This window comes from Pseudorasbora parva, chromosome 8 (genome assembly GCF_024679245.1).
Source record: "Pseudorasbora parva isolate DD20220531a chromosome 8, ASM2467924v1, whole genome shotgun sequence".
Classification (NCBI taxonomy): domain Eukaryota; kingdom Metazoa; phylum Chordata; class Actinopteri; order Cypriniformes; family Gobionidae; genus Pseudorasbora; species Pseudorasbora parva.
In genome coordinates this window covers 49001613-49014897 of record NC_090179.1, presented here as the reverse complement: position 1 = coordinate 49014897, position 13285 = coordinate 49001613, and the positions used below count along the sequence as shown (strand labels likewise).

At 38.8% G+C, this 13285-nt stretch overlaps 2 protein-coding genes across 3 annotated transcripts in view; both read right to left on the bottom strand.

Annotated features, from left to right (window-relative positions):
- Positions 1-13285, bottom strand: part of lsamp (limbic system associated membrane protein) — a 509713-nt gene that overhangs the window by 492839 nt on the left and 3589 nt on the right. The gene's annotated exons all lie outside the window — the stretch shown is intronic.
- On the bottom strand, positions 8560-12096 carry LOC137085357 (NAD(P)(+)--arginine ADP-ribosyltransferase 2-like). Of its 2 annotated transcripts, XM_067451918.1 has the most exons (4): positions 12012-12096; positions 10632-10708; positions 9716-9809; positions 8560-9636 (listed from the first exon to the last, which is right to left on the bottom strand). In XM_067451918.1, exons 3-4 carry the CDS (start codon positions 9764-9766, stop codon positions 8845-8847), a joined length of 843 nt encoding a protein of 280 aa, XP_067308019.1. In that variant the 5' UTR covers positions 9767-9809; positions 10632-10708; positions 12012-12096; the 3' UTR covers positions 8560-8844. The 2 variants fall into 2 exon arrangements, with proteins under 2 accessions (XP_067308019.1, XP_067308018.1); XM_067451917.1 differs by lacking the exons at positions 10632-10708; positions 12012-12096 and adding an exon at positions 9913-9951.

The following is a 13285-nucleotide window of genomic DNA, read 5'->3' as shown; positions in this document are numbered from 1 at the left end:
CTTCACTCCTGAGTCTCCTAGATTATTCCCAAGGGGCGGGAATTATTCCCAGTGGCTCAATGGTTCATGTAGGTTGTCTACAAACCGAAAGGTTGGTGGTTCAATCCCCGGTTCCACCTGACCAAGTGTCGAAGTGTCCATGAGCAAGACACCTAACCCCAGCTGCTCCCGACGAGCTGGATGGCGCCTTACATGGCTGACATCGCCGTTGGTGTATGAATGGGTGAATGTGAGGCAAAATGTAAAGCGCTTTGGATGGCCATAGGGTCTGTTAAAAGTGCTATATTTATGAATACATTAACTAATAAAATGTACAGTGTGATGCGCCGGTGATGCTAATTTGCAATCACGCCATTCACCATTTACCATACAGATCCAGTTCTCTCAGGTGTAAGGGGTTTGATCTCCCCTGAAGCCTGAAGCCAGAGCTGAAGCCAGAGCAGCACAACCTTCATCTGTGACACCACACCTCCACAACCTGTAGAGAACAATGACACACATTAAATCTCCAAAGCTAAACACGACCACTTACACAAAATAAATAAATAACAATGCTGTCAATATGAAATATCAAAAAATACTAAATATTTATTAGTTTACGTTGTTAAAATAAATCAGTTAGGATTAGAGGAGAGAATATTCAGTTTGTACAGTTAAAAACATTATTTCTGTGGAAAGTCCCATAAAGTACGCTGTGTGTGTGTGTGTGTGTGTGTGTGTGTGTGTGTGTGTGTGTGTGTGTGTGTGTGTGTGTGTGTGTGTGTGTGTGTGTGTGTGTGGTAAACTGGATTTGATCCAGATCCAGGGAGTGAAATTGGGTAGGTTTTGGATTGAATCCAGATCCAGGGAGTGGAGTTGGGTAGGATTTGGATTAGATCCAGATCCAAGGGAAAAGAGTTGGACAGGTTTAGAATTGGGGCTAGATTTGGGTAGGTTTAAGGTTGGATCCAGATCCAGGGAGCGGAGTTAGGTAGGTTTTTGATTGGATCCAGATCAAGTAGGTGGAGTTGGGTAGGTTTAGGATTGAATCCAGATCCAGGGAGTGGAGTTGGGTAGGTTTAGGATTAGATCCAGATCTAGGGGGTGGAGTTGGGTAGGTTTAGGATTAGATCCAGATCTAGGGGGTGGAGTTGGGTAGGTTTAGGATTAGATCCAGATCTAAGGGGTGGAGTTGGGTAGGTTTAGGATTAGATCCAGATCCAGGGGGTGGAGTTGGATGGATTTTCATCCATCAAGAATGCAAACTGAAATAACTAAATATACTTCATTCACACATAATAACTAAGAAACTTAATATTTTGTATGGCCTCTTCCTAGCTTTTATATAATGTTATTTGCCTAATAAATAACTAGAATTTGTGTTATATTTATATATAAAATACTTATATATAAATATCATTAACATAACATTTTATTTATCATGTGTATTGTTTTAAAGATGAGGGACATTTTCCATCTCCAATTTTTCAACATTACATCCACTTGGAAAAGTTCCCAGTTGATCTCTTTGATTTATGTTCCCACCATAACATGCAATCACAAAATGTTTTGTTTATCAAAGAGATTTTTTGAGATTTATTTAGTTGACAGAAGTTGAAACTGAAAAAAAAGCTTAACCACTATAATTTTCTGAAGTTTAGCTTGTGAATATAATCATTCAGTCAGACAAAACGACTCAATAAAGCAAGACAATCAATATTTGATAAAGAGAAACATGCAGTCTACAGGTGAACACACAACAAGATAATTTTGAAATTGTTACAATGTTAAAGAAAGCAATTTCCACTGTTGGATTATACTGCCCAAATCAGGTCGCTTATTTTTCAATAACTTTTCACGATAAAGACAGAGTATCATAAGACGTACTGATGTACATGGTTATATCGTCATTCCAAAGCACTTTTTTCAGCATTGCACTTTGTTATGGCCTTGGTTGGCTTCTTGAATAAAGCACAGTTAAGTTTGACTTATTATTCCATGAGATCTTAAAGTGAACACAGTCTCACACCAGAGATCTTTCTGATGTTGTCTTGTCTTGACACCGGGGACTTCAAACGAGTAATCAGCACTTCATTCTCATAAGGAAGCCTAGAATATTTTGTCACATTAGCACCTAAACATGTCTGCATTTCAAAACAAGATTTATGGTAAATGGACTGCATTTATATAGTGTTTTAAACAGACCCATGGCCACCGAAGCGCTTTACATGTTGCCTCACATTCACCCATTCATTCATGGACACCTTAACACTTGGTCAGGTGGAACCGAGGATGGAACCACCAATTTTTAGACAACCTACGTGAACCACTGAGCCACTGCCGCCCCAAACTAAGATTTACGTTTGAAACGCATTGCTATGTCGCTATCAAGTGAGTAGGATATAAATGAGCAAAACATGGGCAAACATGTTTGGAAAATAAGTTTTCCACGAAAGGTATTAAAGCATCTATTATGTGTTTTCTTCAGTCTCTCGATCGCTTCTGATGAAAACTGAGTCATCTGAGTCATATAAGAGTTTTTTTTTTAAAGAACTATGAAGTTAAATTGGCACAATATTACTCAGCTTCCCTGAAAAATTAATAATTTTCCACAAAATTGTGGCATACTAGAAACCAGGAGCAGGAAAGGGCTGCTGTAAGTGCTGGCATAAGGCCTACCAAAACAAAAGGTGCCATACAAATAAAAGGTGAGCAAATTTTCGTTCGAGTGGTCCCTTGTGAGCTGCTGCCCTATTGCCTTGCCAAAAATGAACAAAAAATGGATTATGACTAAATAAATGATGGCATTACGCAAGAAAGCAAGAAGTGCTGTGTTTTGCATGAGAAAAGCATCTCTCTGTGTCTGTGTGTGTGTGTGTGTGTGTGTGTGTGTGTGTGTGTGTGTGTGTGTGTGTGTGTGTGTGTGTGTGTGTGTGTGTGTGTGTGTGTGTGTGAAAAGGCTGCACTGTCTGAGAAAATGATCCAAGTTTGGTCAAGCAACATATATGAAGTGCCAAATTGTTAGAAATTGGGAGAGCTTTGTGAAGAGTGAGAAAGATAAAGGGGAACGCGGAGAAAATGTATAATGATTTGTGTATAATATAAAGAGAAATTAGCAAAATAGGTTACACTTGATTTCTACATATAAACTAAATTGTTAGCAAAATGGTTAGCATAAACATGAAAAAGAGTTGTTCCAATTATAGAAGTGCAAGGTTTAGGATCAGTGAATACTTTGTGGAATAAAGCTGCTTTTTAAGGCTTTTGGGAAGGTGCGAAGGGAGAGAAATTTAACAAATATTTGAACAGACCCAGCTATATTACCAGTATTTACAGTGTTGCTAATGGGCAAATATGGCCAGGATGCCAGCGTTACACCCCTACACTTTTTCCAAAAGACCTCAGTTTAACATCTAATCCGAAGGTTGATGTAAATTAATAATAAAACTTAACGTGAGAAGCAAAAAGACATAAAAGAACTACTAAACATTCCCAGAAACTGGCTGTCATTTATTTGGACATTTTCCAGATTGTAAACGTTGTGATCCAGACAGAGAGACGCAGCCTTTAGTGACTTAAAGTAAAAGTCAATTTAAAAAACATCTCTTCTGCTCTACCAAAACATTGAAAAGCTACATATACGAAAGTGTGTAGGTGTGAGCATATGTGAATGTGTGTGTGTACATAACTGCGCAGCCTATGAAAGTAAGGCAAAAGGGGGAGTCATGAAAAGATGCAAAGGCCGTATGAAGAAAGCCTTAAAGAAAAGAGAGGCCTCTAATTAAAGTTTTCCGGATATAATAGTGTTAGAGTGAGGCATACACACTGATGAATAGATAAAGAAAGTAAGTTCTGAGAAAAGAGCTGGCAAAAAGAGAAAGCAAAAGACAGGCCATCAAAGGTTAAAACATAAGGCAAGATCACCAAAGAGCTCAGTAAATTATTGTCACAGAATAAAAAGCAAACAAAAAAACAAACACAAAAAACATGTAATGACTAATGTATCCATTGTAAATAAATAAATAAAACAAATAAAATAAATAAAATAAATAAAATAAATAAAATAAATAAAATAAAATAAAATAAAATACAAGAAAATAAATAAATAAATAAATAAATAAATAAATAAATAAATAAATAAATAAATAAATAAATAAATAAATAAATAAATAAATAAATAAATAAATAAAAAATTCAGGCCCTCATTGAAATATATTTTTAGTGACTGATCAAATAAAAAAAATTTAGTTGGCCAAATTGAATTTCTGTGAATTAAATCGGGTCAATTCACAGAAATTCAATTTGGCCAACTAAAAAATTTAGATTTGATCAGTCCCTAGAAAATGTTCAATTGGGGCCTGATTGTTACTTTTTAAAAAAAATTTTATTATTATTTTATTTTATTTTTTTACAGTTTATTGGTTAGGAGATTTAGCAACAAGATGTAGAGAAAACAATTATCAAATGAGAAAGTACATAAAAAAGCAACTCCATGAGCCATGTATGCTAAAAACGGATTTTCATTCAATTTATTAAAGTTTGAGACCTCTTGAAACCTCTTCGCTTAACAACGTAAAAATATAATTTGCATGCACAGTTAACTACAGTAAAATGTAGGCTATTTAAATCTCTACAGAAAGGTTTTTGCAGGTTTTAATAAAATGTTATTTAACAACATTAGTCATAATACGCATATTTCCAGTAGCCTACGCATCCCAATCATCCTCGGTAATACTCGGCAAACTTCAACAGCTGGTTGAACCAGCTCTTTCGGTTATTTTTTAGTCGGACGTGCTACTTCGGCTTTTGTGTCTTATGCCATCAACCCGGAACGATTCAGTTCGATTAATGAACTGGCTCAACCGGTTACTTGCTGAGAACCTGTTTTATCTATCTTAATTTTACTAATGTTAAGTGCTCTGAGATATGACTTTTAAAAGCGCTATATAAAATAAAGCTATTATTATTATTATTATAGAACCGGCTCAAAAGAACGGTTCCTTCAAGAACCGAACATTACTATTCCTGAACGATTGCTCATGTCTGCCTGCTGCTGCTGCCTGCCTCAGCGATTGTAGCTCTGTATAGCTGCGTTTGAATCTCTATTTGATATTTTTTCTTTGTTATTTATACTGCTAAATATAACTTACTCATCCAGAAGCCATGTCTTCTTCTCCTGTCGTTGTCTCTTGCACTGCATGCTACATGTTTAGCATATCTATCTCCGTTGGCGAACAGGGCTTCACATGTGATAAATGTAAGGAAATAATCAGGCTGACGGAGAAGATTTCAGATTTAGAGACACGCAAGACTTTAAGTGAGAGTAGTGAGAATGTAACAGCTTTAGATGCTGCTTTGGATGCGACTAGCTTAGTGAACACTCATTGTTTGGCAATTTGGTAACTGTGAGACGGCATAGTCGCGGATAAAAAAAAACATCATCCGTTCTGATTTGAACATCAAACAACATTCTCCCCACTCAGTGACGCACCCAATGAGGATCCTGTTGAAAGTTCCCTAGTTATTGGCGATTCTATTACACGGAACGTGAAAATAGAGACACCAGCCACCATAGTCATCACCATAGTTACCGGGAGCCAGAGCGCCTGACATCAAAGCAAATTTAAAAGTGCTGGCTAAAGCTAATCGTAAATTCTCTAAGATTATTATTCACGTCGGCACTAATGATGTTCGACTTCGCTAGTCCAACATGACATCATGACTTTGCGTAAACATACACGGCACTTTTTTAAAGCCAAGTGTAGTGTTATCTGTACGCATATTGAGCTATCCGCGTGTATTTCGGGGGCATATACTGGGGCGGCAGTGGCTCAGTGGTTCATGTAGGTTGTCTACAAACCAGAAGGTTGGTGGTTCAATCCCTGGTTCCACCTGACCAAGTGTCGAAGTGTCCATGAGCAAGACATCTAACCCCAACTGCTCCCGACGAGCTGGATGAGCCTTACATGGCTGACATCGCCGTCGGTGTGTGAATGGGTGAATGTGAGGCAAAAATGTAAAGCGCTTTGGATAAAAGCGCTATATAAATGCAGTCCACCCATTTATTTCTGCGCCAAAACTAACCATCATCTCCGGGTGTATGTCTACGCCGTGTGATTCCGCCAAACCCAAGTGATTCCGCCATCTCACAGAATGAATATTTATAGCCTAATTTTATATTTTGGAGCAACTAACTCCACTCCTACCCTAAACCTACCCACTCCCAACAATATAAAACACGTAATAGGCAAATAAATGTACAGTCACGTGTATTTATTGCAAAAACTGACCAAAAAACAGTATAAAAGTATTAACTCATGTTGCATTCCAAGTCTTCTGAAGTCATACGATATCTTCATGTGAAGAACAGAGTTGATATTAATGTTTTAATCGCTGAAATTATGATCGCGCCTCTTTGTGAACAGAACACACATGGTGTGTCAAATGATACACAGCGACTCTTTAGAATGACTCGATCGGTCACGAGACACACGTGAGCCAATGACATTTTACAATCAAAACTGACGTAATGATGCAATCGGTCATGAGACACACGACAGCCAAAGCTTTCAAACCTGATGTGACGTTTCTTCCGGTGGCAATATTTGAAATGTATTAATCTTTGGCTGATGGACTCGACGTTCTGATCGCTTTTGGGGATTTTCTTTACACAAATCAATCGTTTGGCCTCGAAACACTTGGAAAATGTGTACTTTCTGAATAAATTGTGCCTGCAGTTGTATCTGCCTGTTATATCCTGTTTTTTATAATACACAAATGGGTAGGTTTAGGAAAGACTTTGAGTTACGCGTTCAAACTGTGTCTGAATGTGTGTGTGTGTGTGTGTGTGTGTGTGTGTGTGTGTGTGTGTGTGTGTGTGTGTGTGTGTGTGTGTGTGTGTGTGTGTGTATGTGTGTGTGTGTTTGTGTGTGTGTGTGTGTATGTGTGTGTGTGTGATGGGTAGGTTTAGGGGTAGGGGCAGTGTAGTGTGATAGAATGAAACGGCGTTGATAAACACGCTAGAAAGTGATTATGCATCTTGATAGCAAGCCAAAATGGCATACGAATTGGCGTGTCATACACACGCCATTTCATGAGATCAGTCTGGTCAGTTGGAGATCACCAAAATTAACATTAAAGATGTGTGTAAACGCGCAAATACGATGTCAATGGCAGTCTATTTCTCCGGGCCCCTCCCTGTTAAAATGAGTGATAAAATAGTTAGCAGATTATCATCACTCAATGGCTGGTTGTCTAAGTGGTGTCTGCAAAATAACATAGGGTTCATAGACAATTGGAAAAAATTTGGGGCAGACCTGACCTGTTGAAGATAGACGGCATTCATCCCTCCTGGGCGGGTGCTGCTCTTCTCTCTAGTAATTTGGCACATAGTCTTAGAGATAAACCTTGACTCACTGGGGCCCAGGTCAGGAAGCAGACAAACTGGCTAAACCAACCGTCTGCTAGCTGTCTCACGCACGCACGCACGCGCACACACACACACACACACACACACACACACACACACACACACACACACACACACACACACACACACACACACACACTCTCTCTCTGTCTCACGTCACCAGAGTCAGCTAAATCCCAGCACATAGAGACTCTTTCACCTAGATATTATAACATAGAGACTGTGTCTGCTCCCCGAATTAGTAAATACAAAAAAACATCAAAACCATTCAACAGTAAAAATTGAATTGATGTCCAACAAATACACAACAGATATAATACAGATGAACAATTGATAAGGCTCAGGTTGCTGAATATTCGATCCTTTTCGCCAAAAGCGCTTATTGTTAATGATATGATTATAGATCATAACCTAGATGTGCTGTGTTTGACAGAAACCTGGCTAAAACCGGACGACTACATTACTTTAAATGATTCCACCGCTCAAAATTATTGTTATAAACATGAGCCACGTCTGAAAGGTAAAGGGGGAGGTGTTGCTGTAATTTATAATAATATCTTCAGTATTACTCAGAAGTCTAGTTTCAAATATAATTCCTTTGATACTTCATGTAACAATGCAGTGTAAATGATACATTTCAACTGTTACTGATCTGCCCTCATTGTACTATATGGTTTCTCCAGAGCGGCTGTACAGCCGAATCAAAATTTTGAAACAACATTGAAGCTGCTTTGAAACATTTGGACTTGTAAAAAGCACTATATAAACAAAAGTGGTTTGATTTGATATGAACAAGTAAAAAAAAAAAGACAAAGTCCAAAATTATATGAAAAAGTTCAATAAAAAATTGAGAGATATACTAAGTTGAATTTTTTAAGTCCAAAAAAAAAAAAATTACAAAAAAAGTTTTGAGTGTAAAGAACAACATATTAATGGGTGGATATGGAGAAAGAGTAGAAAGCCTCTCTCAGATCGACTCTTGCTTCACCTAAACCCACTGGAGTTATGCTCTTCCCAACTCAAGACTGACGTGAGATTTTCAACATCATATGATAATGTTGCGAAGCAATATTTCCCTATATTTTTGCTATATTTTCCCACTGTAACATGCAAACACCAAAATGTTTCATCAAAGAGAATCATGAGAAAAATAAGATGTTTTGAGAGATTTATTTGGTTTACAGAAGTTAAACATGAAAAAAGCTCTACACATTATTTTTCAAATGATTACTTTTAAAAACAAATCATACATTGTTCTGTGCAATAAAACAAGACAATCAATAACAGCAAGTTATTGCAACATGCAGTATCAAAGGTTTCTACTTAGTTGATAAACTAAAGTTAAAATTAGTACAACATTAAAGAAAGCAACTCGTTTTGTGTGCTGAACTGATATACTGTTTATGATTATATCATGCACATAGAGAACACTTTGTTCAGCGCACACCATATTGTTTTCCTATGGTCTTGGTTAAATTGTTGAACAGAGCACAATTCAGATCACTTCTTGTTCCAGTGCTGTTCAACACAAACACAGTCTCACACCAGGGATTTTCCTGGTATTGTCTTGAGAGCTCTGTCTGATTTTGTCTTGTCTTAACAGCGGTGATATTAAACGTCTCATAAGGAGGAATCAGCACCTCTTTCTCATAAGGAAGCCTAGAATATTTTGTCACATTAGCACCTTCGCAAGTTTGGATTTCAAAACAAGACGTATTTCCAAAATTTTTTGCTCTGGCACGAGAAAGAGAGGAGGATGCAAATGAGCCGAAACGAACTTGTGTAGAAACACTCCCATTGAATTTAACATTTGTACCACGAAAAGTATTAAAGCATCTTTTTTGTGTTTTCTTCAGAATCTGTATTGCATCTGTTAATAGAAACTGAAGTGAATACCATGTGTATTTCCTCTCTGTGTAGTTTTGTTTGCCATGACGAGTGTCATTGTTGAATTTGCGATATATCTGAATATTTGAAATATTTGGGTGACTGTAGATATAGAGGGCAATTTTGTGTTTTTTTGTTAATTTGCTCCGAAAACTATGGCTAACATTCTTTGCACTTTCTTGCCAAGCTTTTCTAAAATCAGCTGAGTTTCCGAGTTCCTTCTGCAGATAATTTGTCTCCACCTGTTTTTTCATGTCCTTTCTACAGCCAATATATTGATCATCAACAGAATCCGGTGCCATATCCAATGGAAATATCTGTCCTTTAGCAGTTCTGTGATCCTGAAGCAAGAGGAATAATAATGATCACTCCATCATCAGTGTTTATATCTGTAATATTCACACCAGAACTCAAGCTTACCTGTCCTAGAGCCACTGAAATGAGAAGAAGAGCTTCAATGATCAGCAGCATCTTGACTCAGTCAAATCCCTCAGAAGATCTAGAAGAACAGATGCTGGAAGACAAGAAACAAATACTACATTTATATCATATTATAGGATATGCTGTGCATGGATTTGCACGATGAACATGACCTTGTACTTTAACTCCAAACGCACCTGAAATACGGGTGTCTGTTTTTCAACGTCTTCAACGACAACGACTCTTCAAATAAACCGATGAGGAGCTTGAAGCTTTTTATAGTGTGTTTGTGTGTGTGTGTGTGTGTGTGTGTGTGTGTGTGTGTGTGTGTGTGTGTGTGTGTGTGTGTGTGTGTGTGTGTGTGTTTTTCTGAGGAATAACAGCTTAAATGTGATCTTGTTGCTTTTAGCTCAGGTAATCTGTTGATCTCGTTCCAACGCAACTCTTTGTGGTTTCACACTGGCTAAAACAAGGCTTAAATAACACCTTTACATGCATAAGTTGAACTTTGAGCAGCTCTGACTCTATGACAATTACAGTTGGAAGACATATTCTGAATTAAACAAAAGAACTGTTTGTATAAGATCGTGAATTTCTTGTAAAACACATGTAGACACTTAAAACAAAGGTCTTCCTCGTCGCTTCTGGAGGGCCGCTGTTCTCCAGCCCTAATCCAACACACCTGAACCAGCTAATCAATGTATCCTAAATCCAATGTACTTTTTTAGTTTTTAGTTTTTTACAATCTGTTTCCATTACAGAGTTAAAGATAAATCAAAGTTTAATTCAATCCCATAATGCATTGTAATATTGAGTGTGCAATTACTCAACAACTAGAGAATACTCATCATACATTGTAAGGGTCATGACGAATAAATTTGCGTATCTGCCATATTAGAATTAGCAGCGGACTGACCTCCGGAAAGTGGTTTCAATGGCCTAGGACACAAGACCCAAACACCTTGAGATGGCTTTCCTGATGGCCTAAAACTCCTAAAAGACAAAATTTAAAGGGTTAGCCCAGAGAGTGGAGATAAAAAGGTTTAGGGTTGGATCCAGATTCAGGGAGTGGAGTTGGGTAGGTTTAGGATTGGTTCCAGATCCAGGGGGTTGAGTTGGGAAGGTTTAGGATTGGATCCAGATCCAGGGAGTAGAGTTGGGTAGGTTTATGATTGGATCCAGATCCAGGTCCAAGGAATGGAGTTAGGTAGGTTTAGGGTTAGATCCAGATCTAGTGAGGGAAGTTGGGTAGGTTTAGGAATGGATCCAGATCATGGGGGTAGAGTTGGGTAGGTTTAGGATTGGATCCAGACCCAGGGGGTGGAGTTGGGTAGGTTTAGGATTGGATCCAAATCCAGGGGGTTGAGTTGGATAGGTTTAGGATTGGATCCAGATCCAGGGAGTGTAGTTGGGTAGGTTTAGGAATGGATCCAGATTCAGGGAGTGAAGTTGGATAGGTTTAGGATTGGTTCCAGATCCAGGGAGTAGAGTTGGGTAGATGTATGATTGGATCCAGATCCAGGGGGTGGAGTTGGGTAGGTTTAGGATTGGTTCCAGATCATGGGGGTAGAGTTGGGTAGATTTATGATTGGATCCAGATCAAAGGGGGTGGAGTTGGGTAGGTTTAGGATTGGATCCAGATCCAGGGGGTGGAATTGGGTAGGTTTAGGGTTAGATCCAGCTACAGGGAGTGGAGTTGTGTAGGTTTAGGATTAGATCCAGATGCAGGTGGTGGAGTTGGGTAGGTTTAGGAATGGATCCAGATCCAGGGGGTGGAGTTGGGTAGGTTTAGGGTTAGATCCAGATGCAGAGAGTGGAGTTGGGAAGGTTTAGGATTGGTTCCAGATCATGGGGGTAGAGTTGGGTAGATTTATGATTGGATCCAGATCCAGGGGGTGGAGTTGGGTAGGTTTAGGATTGGATCCAGATCCAGGGGGTGGAATTGGGTAGGTTCAGGGTTAGATCCAGATCCAGAGAGTGGAGTTGGGTAGGTTTAGGATTGGTTCCAGATCATGGGGGTAGAGTTGGGTAGATTTATGATTGGATCCAGATCCAGGGGGTGGAGTTGGGTAGGTTTAGGATTGGATCCAGATACAGGGAGTGGAGTTGGGTAGGTTTAGGAATGGATCCAGATCCAGGGGGTGGAGTTGGGTAGGTTTAGGGTTAGATCCAGATCCAGAGAGTGGAGTTGGGAAGGTTTAGGGTTGGATCCAGATTCAGGGAGTGGAGTTGGATAGATTTAGGGTTGGATCAAGATCTAGAGGGTGGAGTTGGGTAGGTTCAGGATTGGGATTACCTCTACAGCCGTAATAATAGTCATCAACTGACTCCAGTGCCATATCCAATGGAAATATCTGTCCTTCAGCAGCTCTGTGATCCTGAAGCAGCAGGAATCATAATGCTCACTCCATCATCAGTTTTCATATCTGTAATATTCACACCAGAACTCAAGCTTACCTGTCCTAGAGCTGCTGAAATGAGAATAAGAGCTTCAATGATCAGCAGCATCTCGGTGAATGGCACCATTTTTATAAAATACGTGTGTGTGTGTGTGTATGTGTGTGTGTGTGTGTGTGTGTGTGTGTGTGAGCCTGTTTATGTGGTTTATGAGGACACAAATTTGTATAACTACATGGGTATTACACTGGTATTACACTATAAATGTGGTTTATGAGGACATATCAAATGTCCTCATAATTCAAATGGCCTTAAAAACATACTAAATGATGTTTTTTTGAGAAAGTAAAAATGCAGAATGTTTCCTGTGATGGGTAGGTTTAGGGGCAGGGGCAGTGTAAGGGGATAGAAAATACAGTTTGTACAGTATAAAAACCATTACGCCTATGGAGAGTCACTGTAAACCACATAGACCAACGTGTGTGTGTGTGTGTGTGTGTGTGTGTGTGTGTGTGTGTGTGTGTGTGTGTGTGTGTGTGTGGTTTTCTGAGGAATAACAGCTGAAGTGTTATCTTGTTGCTTTTAGCTCAGGTAATCTGTTGATCTCGTTCCAACACAACTCTTTGTTGTTTCACACTGGCTAAAACAAGGCTTAAATAACACCTTTACATGCATACGTTGAACTTTGAGCAGCTCTGACTCTATGACAATTACAGTTGGAAGACATATTCTGAATTAAACAAAAGAACTGTTTGTACAAGATCATGAATTTCTTGTAAAACACATGTAGACACTTAAAACAAAGGTCTTCCTCTTCGCTTCTGGAGGGCCGCTGTTCTCCAGCCCTAATCCAACACACTTGAACCAGCTAATCAATGTATCCTAAATCCAATGTACTTTTTTAGTTTTTAGTTTTTTACAATCTGTTTCCATTACAGAGTTAAAGATAAATCAAAGTTTAATTCAATCCCATAATGCATTGTAATATTGAGTGTACAATTACTCAACAACTAGAGAATACTCATCATACATTGTAAGGGTCATGACGAATAAATTTGCGTATCTGCCAAATTAGAATTAGCAGCGGACTGACCTCCGGAAAGTGGTTTCAATGGCCTAGGACACAAGACCCAAACACCTTGAGATGGCTTTCCTGATGGACTTGAGAGTTGT